Source organism: Aedes albopictus, chromosome 1 (assembly GCF_035046485.1).
Source record: "Aedes albopictus strain Foshan chromosome 1, AalbF5, whole genome shotgun sequence".
Taxonomy (NCBI): Eukaryota; Metazoa; Arthropoda; class Insecta; order Diptera; family Culicidae; genus Aedes; species Aedes albopictus.
In genome coordinates this window covers 225649130-225662215 of record NC_085136.1, presented here as the reverse complement: position 1 = coordinate 225662215, position 13086 = coordinate 225649130, and the positions used below count along the sequence as shown (strand labels likewise).

The following is a 13086-nucleotide window of genomic DNA, read 5'->3' as shown; positions in this document are numbered from 1 at the left end:
AACCTTCATTAACCCTCTTAAGATGTTAAGCTATGTGCACCATTATGGCGTAGTGGACGTTCAGCGAGCCTGTCTGGATCATATTGACCCCAACATCAATTAAGTTAGAGTTAATTAGGCAGCATTAATCTGTATTCATTTAACTACTGTTACTGTACTGTTAAGAGTTTAGATCTGAATTTCTCAAAGTTAGTTTCGATGACCTGCATTATCCCAAAAGACTTGCGGATTACAGCAGATTATACAATGTTGCAATTTGTTCCTGAAATTATCAAAATTACTCCTGTAGCTGTGAAGCGCTGAATTTCAGAACAGTTTGGGACACCTCTAGAACATCTCGAGATATGAAAAACTGATGCATATTCAAAAAAAGAGGCTATTCAAATACGTGTCATGTAAATCACCAGTGAACGCAACTTTTAAATGAATTGTGTTGCTTTCCCAAACTTCTTGATGTTTAGGATGTTCTAGGATGTTAATGATGTCTCAAACCCAATCACTCACATTTTTCCGCAATATAGGAGTATGATTTCACTAAGTTCGGAAACAAAAATCTGTAGAACATGAGGCAACCCTCGCATTTCTTAACACTCCATAATAATCAACCGCTGTCGAAAACTCCTTGGTGGCCGCTAATCCAAATAATCTTAATGTATGCAATTTCTCTTAGTCATCTTAGTTCACCCTAATCAACAGCCACTGATCTGGTCTATGTTTCCTTCACAGGCAAACGACGATCACAGCAGCAAAAGTCAAAAGCAGCAGTAGCAGCGGCAGGCAGTTTCTCCTGACTCCGAGTGGATGCGGTGGCACTACCATATACCATATCCATACCAATTCGCGAACCCGCCTGCACGCGATCGTTCGGCGGGCGTCTTCTTCTTCAGTATCACCTGAGCAGTGCTGCAGTGAAGAAGTGCTACTCGCGGTGTTGCTTCGCGGCGTGTACTACGACCGTGTGAGAGTGTGCGTGTGTGTGTGCGTCGTCGCCTACAGTGCAGTGCAGTGTCCACTATCAGTCGGTGCGGCCCAAAATTTGTGAGCTTCTTTGCTAGTGCGTTCCGAATTGTCCTCGTTGTTGGCTGACTCGAAGAGAAAAATTCAGCGCGGAAAAGTGCTTCGAGTCAAGTGGAAAGATGAAGGTCGGTCGGTTATTTCGTGCGCACGGTGAATTTTGTGCATCGCACCCATGGGAAGTGATAGTGGCCCTGGTGACTCTGACGGCATGCATTATAACATTCGACAAAGGAAGTGCGGATCCGTTTCAGCAGAGCTCGCGGTCCGGATCCGGGAGACCTTGCCCGAGCTGGCCAGCGTTTCGGTGCGATGAGATCGAACAGAATGGAATCGACGTGATACTGATGACCATCGTGCGGTGCTCGGCCATCCTCTACTGCTATTATCACTTCTGCAACCTTCAGAAGCTCGGTTCCAAGTACATCTTGGGTGAGTAGAGCACGTTTTTTTTACTTCAGCTCATTCATGTTGAGCGCGATCACCTATAGGCTGTGCTAAAAACTACGTGTAGTTCTACAGCGTATTTTAAAATGGATTTTCTGTTATATTATTTTGCAACCCAGTTTACTGTTTAACATTTTTCACATGTGAAAAGCTTAGCAAGTTACACGGTCACGCGTTTTCCATTAATCTATAACGCATACCTGTCGACTTATTGATTATAATTTCACTATAGCCGATTCCAAATCCTCTTGCAATACTTTGTGATATGCTAGTAATCAGTTCATCTAGTGTAGATAGTGTATCGTTGTACTAAGTTGCAAAAAGTTAAGTTTGAGCACTGGGATTTCAAGCTGTGACAGACGAATACAGTTTAACGGTCAACGGATAGAACTCGTTAGCCACATACAGGTCCATTCATTTCTTCTTCATCACAGTCATGATAAAACGTAATCAAGTAGTTCACTTGGTATGTGGCGGTCGCTTTCCACCTTCTACCTGGCCCATCCGTCTTGCCAGCAGCGCTGATCGTCATTTTGTACCACCCGGTTGGATAATACCAACTTTATAGGGTTGTTGTCCGGCATGCCTGCATTACGATGTGCCTATCGTGTCTTACCGACTTTTGCTACCTTCTCTGGATGCTCAACCGCAAAGCAAACAAATTGGCTGGGTTCCGTCCAACCTTGATTTGAACAATCTGGTCTGCCTGATCTGAAAAGCCGTTCACAGCCATGATTGAATAAAGCTCTGAGCGGTTGATACTGTCGAATATCATCGTGAAGTTGACGAACAGATGATGCATATGGGACCTGGCATTCACGGCATATCTGGAGGATTCGTCATACGATGATCATCTGGTTCGGCCGTTGGTGAAGCCGGCTTGATAACTTTGCACACACTTTTCACTTTAGATAACAGGCGGTTGAAGATCTGGGATAGCACTTTGTAAGCGGCATTCAAAATGGCAATTGCTTGGATTGCAATTGCAGTTGCTTTTCTTGTGGTTTGAGCAGATCACTTCTTTCCACTCCTCTGGTAGCTATACGTTTTCTCAGATCCTGAATATGTGAACGCCTTGGTATCTCTTGACCTCCGGGCAAACTTCACTCGAAATACTCTACATTTTTAAAATTTTCAGTTTTTATTTTTAAAATTTGCTGTCTTTTTTATTTATATATAGATTTGATTTGATCCATCTGATATAAAAATCTTATCTTCTACTCTGAGTTATACACAATTCAGGACGAAGATCAACCCTTAGCGTTTATAACTACCGGAACAGTCTACACAGCAGCGCAATCTAAACTCGAGGCAGCTGTATAGTGGTCGACCTCTAATTCGGCCACAAATCCTCTGTCAAGGCATTTTGCTTGCCGGATGACGGCGGGCGGCGACGGACCTAACAATTCGATGTATCAATCAAATCCGGATTATTAGCATATATACAGAGGGAAAGGGAAGGGGGCGTTGGTCGTCGCATTGTTTGTGAAAGTTTCATTTCGCTTTCGGAACGAAACCGATTGACCTACAGATTTTGAGGGGTGCTCGGTGTTACCCGCGACGCGAGAGCAATCGCGCGCGCGTCAGTTTGTCTAGATGCGAAAGGCCTTGAACCGTGTAGACCGCGCCGTGCCGCGCGCACTGCGTATTGCCTTTGATACCTTGCTTGCTCGTGTTCGTATGATTTGGAGGGGCGCGCTAAAGAGAAGGGTACGCTACGTTGTGTTGTGTCGGCGACCGTGCGCCGAAGACACTGAATGGGCAGTCGAAATTTTCTTATTCATGTCTGCCTAAGATTTCATATCTCTTTAAATTTACTTCGCCTTTTTTCCATTACTCTCTCGTACGATGCGCAGACAGTAAATTGGCCGAAATTTTCGGTTAGTGTCCGTCGCCGAGCATATGATTGTTGCACAGAGGTGTGTACCAGAGCTGACAAAAGGGAAGTTTTATGTAAAATGACAAAGTATTTCACACTGTTGATCCCTAACGTATTACATACATTATGAACCACTAATTTGGACCCTATACGAATCATTAAAGAAGAATTGTGCTTCAAACAATTTTTAAGAACCTTAGAATGATGGGCTCGGTCACCTAGTAGCTACCGCTTCTGATTCGTATGCAGAAGATCCTGGTTTTAATACCGGACCCATCCCTTCCTTGTATATTTTTTTTTACTTTCTCACTCTTATCTACATCTACAAATACAACTCATGTATGTTTAGTAGATTTTCCTGGAGGTTTGCCGTAGTCCTTTTTTACATTACTCCAGATGTTCCTCCCAAAATTCAATTCAGAGGCCTTTTCCCGAATTTCCTCACAGATTCCCTTCCGCGATTTGTCTGATGTTTTCTCTGGAATTCCTGTCAGGATATATGTACCTAAATTTCAACCAGAGTCCCTTCTAGGATTTTCCCAGCGGTATCTCCTGGATTACCTTCAGAGGCTTTTTCTATATGCTTCCAGAATTTCTCGCTGAATTCCTTCCGGATATCCTTCCTGAACTTATTCAAAGCTTCTTGAGAAATTTCTCATAGTGGGTTTCTAGGATGATTCCACAACAGTTTTTTTTTTCGAGATTTTTGAGAGATTTCTGCAGAAGTTCTTCCAGAGTTCTCTTCCAGACGGATGGTAGTAGGCCGTGCACGCAAACGGTTGTGCTTTGAAATCGTCTGCCACACGGTGTACAACATTTAGAAGGTGATACCATAGACTAATTTCAAGACCTAAATGTACCAAAGAAAACCATTAAATTTTCTGTGTCCAGTCCGGTACCCAATAAATATTCATTACCGTGTATTTTTTTCCGTGTGAATTGCTTTTTGTGTAAGTTATATTTAGCGTGTTACACCGACCTGACAGCTCTGACAGTAAGGGACTAAACATGAATTACGTAAGTGGGTACCGAGGATTGTTCACAATCTGCGAACTTGACTGCGGAGAAAATCGCAACCATGACGCCTTCCGGAAATCTGACAGTTTTTTGATGACGTAATTCAAATCGTTCAGAGGCGATCTAGTACTCAATTTGATCATGTGAAGAACGATTACAATGACGTCACATGTTTACACCCAAAATCTATGTTTACATAGGTTACTAGCCTGCCTTGTGATATTTATGCCGTGGTCTGCCATTTTTTTCTGGGTTTCGTGATGCTTGTAATTTTCACAGCCGAATCGTGGAATGAATGGCTAGCAGCACTACGCTACGGCGATAATTTCGTGACGTACGTGTTTAAATGCTGCTGCTAGCAGCAAGCGGAAGTGCCAAAAGCTATCGCAAATTTCGTGTTTAGCCGCGTGAGGTGAAACGGTTGGTGGTGCTACGCCATCTGACAAATGTGAAAATCATTAGAATATGGCTTTCCGTGCGTGTGACAGTTTTCGTAACTGTCCGTTTTAGCGTAGTTTTAAATGAAATACATAATTTACAATTATAAGTGTTTTTTTTTTTCGTGATGAAGTGTTGTAATTCGTCGTCACTTTCCGCGTTTATCATATATTTGGGCGATGCCGTAACCAGTTGTTCCGGAGAGACAATAATTCCGCCGTAGGAATGGAGGAATATGTTCAAGCATGACAGGTGGAGCGGACCTAGTCTGATGGTTAAAGCACGTGACTCTTACGGCGAGGATCTAGGATCGAATCCCAATCCCGACTTACTCGAAAAAATATGAGTTCTTCCTTCGGAAGGGAAGCAAAGCCGTGAGTTCTAAGATGAACGGTTCCGGGTCATTTGGCCAAATGCCGTTTGGCCGAAAATCAAGTATGAACTCAAGTGATAATGACACTGTTACCCACATCAGTATAACTCGAAAGAACAGCATATGATTCAAATAAGGAGAAATCTCTGATAAAATAATGGCAGTTTCAGTGCCTCTGAATGGTAAAAATAGAAAGAATAGCCGTTGATTAATAGAAGGAAATATTGGTATCTAGCATGCTAAATACCTTTGATTAGTGCATACTGATAGTGCAACTGTAAAGTAAATTGTCCTTTGATTTTATTTCGGCTAAATGACATTCGACCAAATGACCCATTCGGCCAGATGGCATTCGGGCAAACGGCGTTCGGCCAAACGGCATTCGGCCAAATGGCCGGACACCAGATGAACCAGATAGTCCTGGGCTAAGAATCTCGTTAATGCAGTTAAAGAACATGACCGCGTCAGGCTATACGAACAAGCGAATGCGTTTTCAAAACCGTCTGTTCCGGGTTGTTTTGAACCCCCACAATATGGAGATTGCACAAAATTGACTTTCTATTGGGATGCTGGAATGCGTCTGCATTTTTGCATTACTTCCGTGAGTTTTAGACATTACCGCTGCTGAATGTCCAGCAGACTCAGATGGAAGTCAACAATTTCATCTCCAGAGTATCAAAATTCGTACAATTTGGTGAGTTGGTGCCTGTACATTGTTTTGAAACTTAGGTTTCTAAACGTATCCTGTGGCCTTTATACGATCGCTTATTACTCCAAGTTTCCTATGATGTATATAAGGGAGGCAGAGATCTCTGTTACTCTCCAACTGACCGCTGGAGAATTGTGTCAACCAACTGGTGGGAAGGAGGCAACCATCATAAGAGCGGTCTAGGATTGCTAATACCACGTTTTTCAAGTTTTCTGTTTTTTTTTTTCTTGGATTTCTTCGCAAGATTCACGCCGTAGTTCCTACCGGCATAGGTTTTCAGAGTTTTTCCTTGTATTTCCCAAGGTATTTCCCAATTATTCTCTCCTGGGATTACTCCTACATTTGTTTGTTTTTGCCGAGATGTCTTATTTTTTCTCAGGATTTCTTTCGAAGTTCATCTCGAGATTTCTGCAACAAGTCTTTGCGGAGTATCTACGGGATTTTTATAAGGAATTTTGTAGATTAACCCAGTAGATATTCTGAAGAAAACTCTTAGAAATATCCCGGCAAGAACTCCGTGATTTAATAATTATTAAATCCAAAAAAAAAGACTCAGAATCTCAGGACGTTTTCGATAAAGATCACTGCAAAATATTCTGCAAACAACTACGGGGAAAAACCTGGAAAAATCTCTGAAAGAAATCGCCGGAAGAACTCCATGGGAAATGTCACCGATAGCTTTCGCAGAAATCCCAAAAAGAACTCCGAAGAAACCCCGGAAAAAATCTTAAAAAAAAAGTCCAAGATCAATCCAGAAAAACTCTCAAAGACATCCCGGGAGCAACAGCCGAAGTAATAAGAGACTTCTAAGGGAAGTCTCGGGATGAACTCCGAGAGAAATCTCAGGTGAAACCCCGAGAAAACCTTTTCGAAATTGGAGGAGGAGGAGCTCTTACAGCAAATCTCGCCAGAAAAACTCCTGAAGAAATCCTTGAATGACGTCAAGTAAGAATCCCAGGAAAAACTCCTGTAGAGCAACTCTGTGAAAAATCACAGAAAGATTGCCTGGGAAATTTTCAAGAGGAACATCGGAAAGAATCGCGGGAACCATTGAAAAATCCCACGAGGAACTCTGGGAGCAATGACCTGGGGAAAACCTCTGGAAGAAATTGCAAAAACTTTGTAGGATTATCGTGACAAACTCCGAAAAAAAAAACAGTCGGATTTCAGGAACTCTGGAAGATTCTCAAGGAGGAATCCCAGAAAGAATTGCAAATATACCAGTTGGAATCCATGGGATACCAATAGCAATAAAAAACCGTGAAAATTACGGAAGGAATCTTGTAAGAAGGCATATCAGGACGTATTTCCATAGAAAACATTCAGAAAGCAACCCTGACGATATTTCTACTGAAACCCATGTGGAGACATTCCTCGATGGTTTTTAACTCCTAGATTCATCGGCGTCCACATGGGACCTTGAGCAAATTGGAGTCAAGTCATTGAACACAGTTGTTGTGTGCTGATGTATCACTTTGTCGTTGACTTCAGTAAGACAAGCTTTAGTTTGAAAATCACATAAAGGAAAAATAATGTTTCATCGAATAGGGCCGGTGGGGATAAATATATCTAGAGAGAACATTCTTAGTAGTATCAATAGTGGCATTCACCCACAAGGTTTGAAATAAATTCAATTTCAAAATATGTATGCGACTGTATACGAAACTGTATGTATATGTAGCTGCGTTGGTTTGACCATCCCCTCGCACACCTCTGACTCTGACACTGCGCACTGCTGCTCACTGGTAGCTTGAAATGGAAAGCAATAACGGGCAGACTTCCAAGAGGTTACTGACGCGCGTATACGTCGATGTAGCGAGCGCGCGCGGCGGGTCACGTGACGAGAAAGTGCTCTGCCTCTGCCACAAACAAGCGCACATGCTGGCTGCGAATTTTGCATTTATATTCAATTGTGTATGTATTGCATACGTATTATTGGAACAATACCCCAAACAGCTAAACAGATACCGCTGATGATGCTAGGCCTTGATTTTGGTCAGCGTGCTTCGGTGGCGGTGATCTTTCGAGCTTAGATGCTAAATTGGCCTTGGTGCAGTTTCATGGGCACCGCCGCCGCTCTGCTACTGCTGGTCAAAAGCACGCGGTATTTAGCCGCTCAACCTTCTAGCTCTGTAGACGGTATTTCCCCAGATTAGTGTAAAGTGTGAATCGATTTATGATGCTTGCCAGTTTTCACGTCCATTGAGTTTAAATTGCTGTTTACGATACTGGATAAAGTTGTGTTCTTCGGATTCTTACTGCACTCACTTCGTTCCTTATAGTTATAACTATGCTTCTCGTTTGTCTGTAATTTTATTGATCATTATTCCGAACACGGTGTGATCATTAGTCAAACAGCAGTCTATGGTTATTATCTTCAGTTATAAGGATGCACTTGATGGTTAATGTTTCTGGAACGGGGATTTCCCCAAAGACCATCCTAAGTTGTTCTTCGCAATGAGGATAAACCAACATTACATATGGGGTTCAAGGCCGCCAAGTATACGCGATGCCTCCACTACTGGTGGCGACGAGCACTCGAGTGCAATTTGTCCATCGCCATCATCTACTGGATGCATGCACAGAAACAAGTGCATACTCAATAATGCATTCTTCGCGGATCGCACAAAGCCTATGGGCTCGGTACGGCCGTGCCGCCCTTTCAATTTACTATGGTGGCCGGCGGCATGCAACAGCCCATCAATGCGCACGATCGCATCGCGAAGCACTCTCGATCATGATCGAGTCGTTGCGGTTTTGCAATACGCATCGCTTCGACGAACCGGTTCCTTTTGCACCATGCATCTTCGAGTGTGTTGCAAGTAGGAGAGTGCATTCTTACCTTTTTGAATAGTGGACGATTTTGACGTCATCTTCATCATCATGAATATAGAGAGAATAGAAAAATTACTCCAAGCTCAATTATCAAAACACAACTATACCATGTAAAATGTCTAAAACAAGCAAAAACGGCATTCCTGAAATTTGCACAGCACAAAGAAAACGAACACAATGCTGGCTATATGAGCTAGAAGCCCAACTTGCTTGTTCAGTGATAATTTGTGAGCAACTATATCAGTGATATCTGTGAGCAGTTGTATCAGTGATATCTGAACTAAAATGAGCTAGTTTTTGGAAAATCTGAAGCATACTTTACAAACGGTTATATGCTGCGGGGGTATTGAATAGATAAATAATCCAAAAACAAGTATTCATATCAATCAACATGCTATATCACCCAAAGTGTGTTTTAACCCGTTAACGCCCAAGGTGTCTCACAATTTAAATCTTTAAATAAATTTGTTTTCAAAGGTCAAGTTCCAATAAAATAAGCATGATTTGACGAAATTCAAATTTTTGGTGTAGTTACAAAAAAATTCTTTAATGTAGATCCTCAATATCTGATAATTTTCTCGAGTTCTATTTCTGCACAACTTCTACACTATCGTTATATTCTGATCGATATTGATACAATACAGCTCTAAACAAGTGAGAGAGATGATAACCACTCAAAAAGAATAGAAAAAGGACTTATAAATTGGAGCAGAAGTATAACCAGATAAACGCCTAAAAGTATGCAATGCATGGTCCTTGTAATTTCATGTAGTTTCGACTGCAGTGTTCAACATTTCTCATTTTTTAACAAATCAAATAAAGAGTACTCACTATGTGTAGCATATCCAAACGTTAAAATACTGCAGATGTTAGATTTTACACAGATAATGATTTCTAATAAAGTAATTGACTTTTTCTTTCAGTACCCCACAAACTCTATTTACGTACTCACCAAATGTAAACTTTTCAGAAATTTTGCATGAAAATTTTGTATAAAAAAAATCGTGTTAAGTACTGTTCCTTTTAATTTGAATCCTTTGACAGATACGTATTTTGATGTCAACTATAAGGTCGTCTTTAGTGTCTAGTACCGCCTTCTCGAAGGTACGTGATCGCCCAGCAGCAAAAGAGGGGAAAGTTGCTGCGGTGATTGAAATTATCTGAGGATGGCTGAAGAGAAACAGTAAGCCGAAACATCACAACGGTTAATCAGGCTCACCGAGAAACATCAATAAAACAGTTAAATATCAGTTTACGGGGATTAACACATCCAATTAATTTAGAATTGCGTATAAAAGTCTGAAAAATATAACGCTGGGGGGAAGAACATTCCTGGTAGAAATCCCTGAAGGAATCCCGGTAAGATTTACTGAAGAAATTCTGAGAGGCAAATCTGGTAGAATTCTGAGGGAATCACTGCTGAAAGCTTGGGAGGAATCCCTGAAATACTCACAGAAGAAACCCCGGGTGGAATTGCTGTATAAAACCCGAGCGAGGATCCCAGCTTATAGAAAGAGTTCCATTAGGATTCTCTGAACATGTTTCAACAGAACACTTTGAAAGTATACTAAAATGAATCTGTGAAGTAATTCCATCAGAAATCCATGAAAGAATGGTGGTTGAAATTTCTGAAAGAATCCTTTCAGAATTTTCTAAAGCAATTCTGACAGAAATCCCTGAAGTTATTCCTGAAGGAATCCCGTAAAGAATACCTGATGGAGTCCTTAGAAAGATCATGACAGGAATGCCGGCCAGAAGCTGAGCAGATATTCCTGCAACAGCATAGAAGATGTCTCTATGATCTAGGATTGCTTGAAAGAAAAAAAATCGGAAGAAATCTATATTTTTTCATATTTTTTGTGGGAGGAATTCCTTAAGGAATCACAGCAAGAAACGTGGAAGGAATCTTTGAAAGAATTCCAGCACAAGTCCCTGAAGGGATACGAGAAATAATAACTAAAAGAACCCTTTCAGGATTTTCCAAAGCAACTCCTGCAAAAATCCCCGAAGAGAACTCCGGAGCAATCCGTACAGCAATCTCGGAAGCAATATCCGAAGTAATCCCGGGAATAAACCTGGGAAGAAGCTTGAAAGGAATGCCTGAAGAAAATCCTGGAAAGAATACCTGAAAGTATCTCGAAAAAACCTCAGCTCATCTAATCTCATCTCAATTCTTTACCCTAATCTCTTGCCTCAACATTACTATTTGCTTTGCCCTCTCTTGCAACCGTCTATCCTACGCTCTATCGTAACCTTCAACCCTATCATCTGCCCTACCCTCTACCCTATCCTTTACCTACCATAACCGCTACCCTATCCTTTACCGTACCCTCTAGTCTATATTATGGTTATTCGTACCGTCTACCCTTCTCTCTACCCTAACCTTTTTCCTACCCTCAATCCTGCTCTCTATTCTACACTCTTTCCTACCGTCAACCCTATCCACTACTCTAACCTTCTACTCCACTCCCCCTACTTTATCCGTCACCCAAACCCTCTACCCGACCGTCTTCCATGACCCTCTACCCGTTTTTCTCATAATGCCCGATCGATACATCCGGGCCGCAATCTTGGGTATGGTCCGCCATCTTGGATTTCAAAATGGCCTTAAATATCGATTTTTGGCTTCTACCCATCAAGCCCGATCGATAGATACCCATATTGCATGGTATTATAGATCAAACCACCATTTCACGGTCGCCATCTTGGATATGATCCGCCATCTTGAATTTCAAAATGGCGTCGGATATTCATTTTTGAGTTCTACTTATGAAGCCCGATCGATAGATACCCATGTTGTATGATATCATATCTCAAACTACAATTCCATGGCCGCCATCTTGCATATGGTCCGCCATCTTGGATTTCGAAACTGAGTCAAATATCGATTTTTGACTTCTACTCATCAAGCCCGATCGACAGATACCCATATTGCATGGTATTATAAATCAAACCACCATTCCATGGTCGCCATCTTGGATTTCAAAATTGCGTCGGATATTCATTTTTGAGTTCTGCTTATAAAGCCCGATCGATAGATACCCATATTGCATAGTATCCGAAGCAGCATTGCCGGTAAAAAGCATATATTCTGGAGTTTTGACCGCCATCTTGAATTCCAATACCCCTACTACAACCTGCACATCCTAAGGAATGTGTATGCCAAATTTGATTAAAATTTCTTGACGCACTCCAGAGTTATGCCTATGTTCCGGCATACATATATGCATACGTGCATACATATAAACATATAAATAGACAAACATGCAAACATATAAACATACAATCAGACATACATCGACTTTTGTATGTATACACTCCCGTTCAAAAGTTTGGGGTCACCCCCTCAAAAACATGTCATTTTTTTAGGCCCATATCTCCGCCCATTTGCGTCCGATTTCAAAACCCTAGGTTTCATTCAAAAGATAATAAGTCAAAGAAACTTTGAACATGATTTAAAAGAAACTTTTTCAAAAAAAATTGTATGTAAACTTAGCCCAAAGTTGCCAAATTTTCTATAAAATGAATATAAACTTACGGCAGTGTCGCTGGAAGTTGGGTCGACCAAATTTTAAGATGAGAGCGGTAATATGACCCATTTTCTATTAGCTTTCAACTGCTTTTTACAGAACTTAGCTAAAAAATCTACAAAAAAAGTTATTAAGTAAATTAATCCTTGATGTCATCGACCAAAAGTTTGGGGTCACCCCTCAATATGATGTATCGGCCAAAAGTTTGGGGTCACTTTCGTAAAACATGGAAAAGTGATTTGGTGATATCTTCGTCATCTATAGTTCAATTTTAATTATTTTTGGCTCATTTCAAAGATAATTTACGTTTGATGTCTTCAACTTAACGTATTTAACGATTTTTGTATATAAAAATGTTATGTAAAGTTAGCACATTTTACCACGCTTCAAAAAATGAGGCAACTTTACGTTAAGTTTTAGTATGTAAACTTCAACAAATATGTGTGGTTCAATGTCTATGCAGTAAGCATCATTCATTTTGTTTCAAATAAGCCAAGAAAAATTAAAATTGAATGAAAGATGACAAAGATATCAACAAATCACTTTTCCATGTTTTACGATAGTGACCCCAAACTTTTGGTCGATGACATCAAGGATTAATTTACTTAATAACTTTTTTTCTAGATTTTTTAGCTAAGTTCTGTAAAATGCAGTTGAAAGCTAATAGAAAATGGGTCATATTACCGCTCTCATCTTAAAATTTGGTCGACCCAACTTCCAGCGACACTGCCGTAAGTTTATATTCATTTTATAGAAAATTTGGCAACTTTGGGCTAAGTTTACATACAATTTTTTTTGAAAAAGTTTCTTTTAAATCATGTTCAAAGTTTCTTTGACTTATTAT

At 40.8% G+C, this 13086-nt stretch overlaps 1 protein-coding gene across 1 annotated transcript in view; it reads left to right on the top strand.

Annotated features, from left to right (window-relative positions):
* The window catches only part of LOC109430221 (3-hydroxy-3-methylglutaryl-coenzyme A reductase), a 168583-nt gene that overhangs the window by 100604 nt on the left and 54893 nt on the right, over window positions 1–13086 (top strand). The window contains exon 3 of the mRNA XM_062846341.1: window positions 727–1446. Within this exon, the coding sequence (XP_062702325.1) occupies window positions 1137–1446 (310 nt within the window). The 5' untranslated portion in view covers window positions 727–1136. The remainder of the gene's footprint in view (window positions 1–726; window positions 1447–13086) is intronic.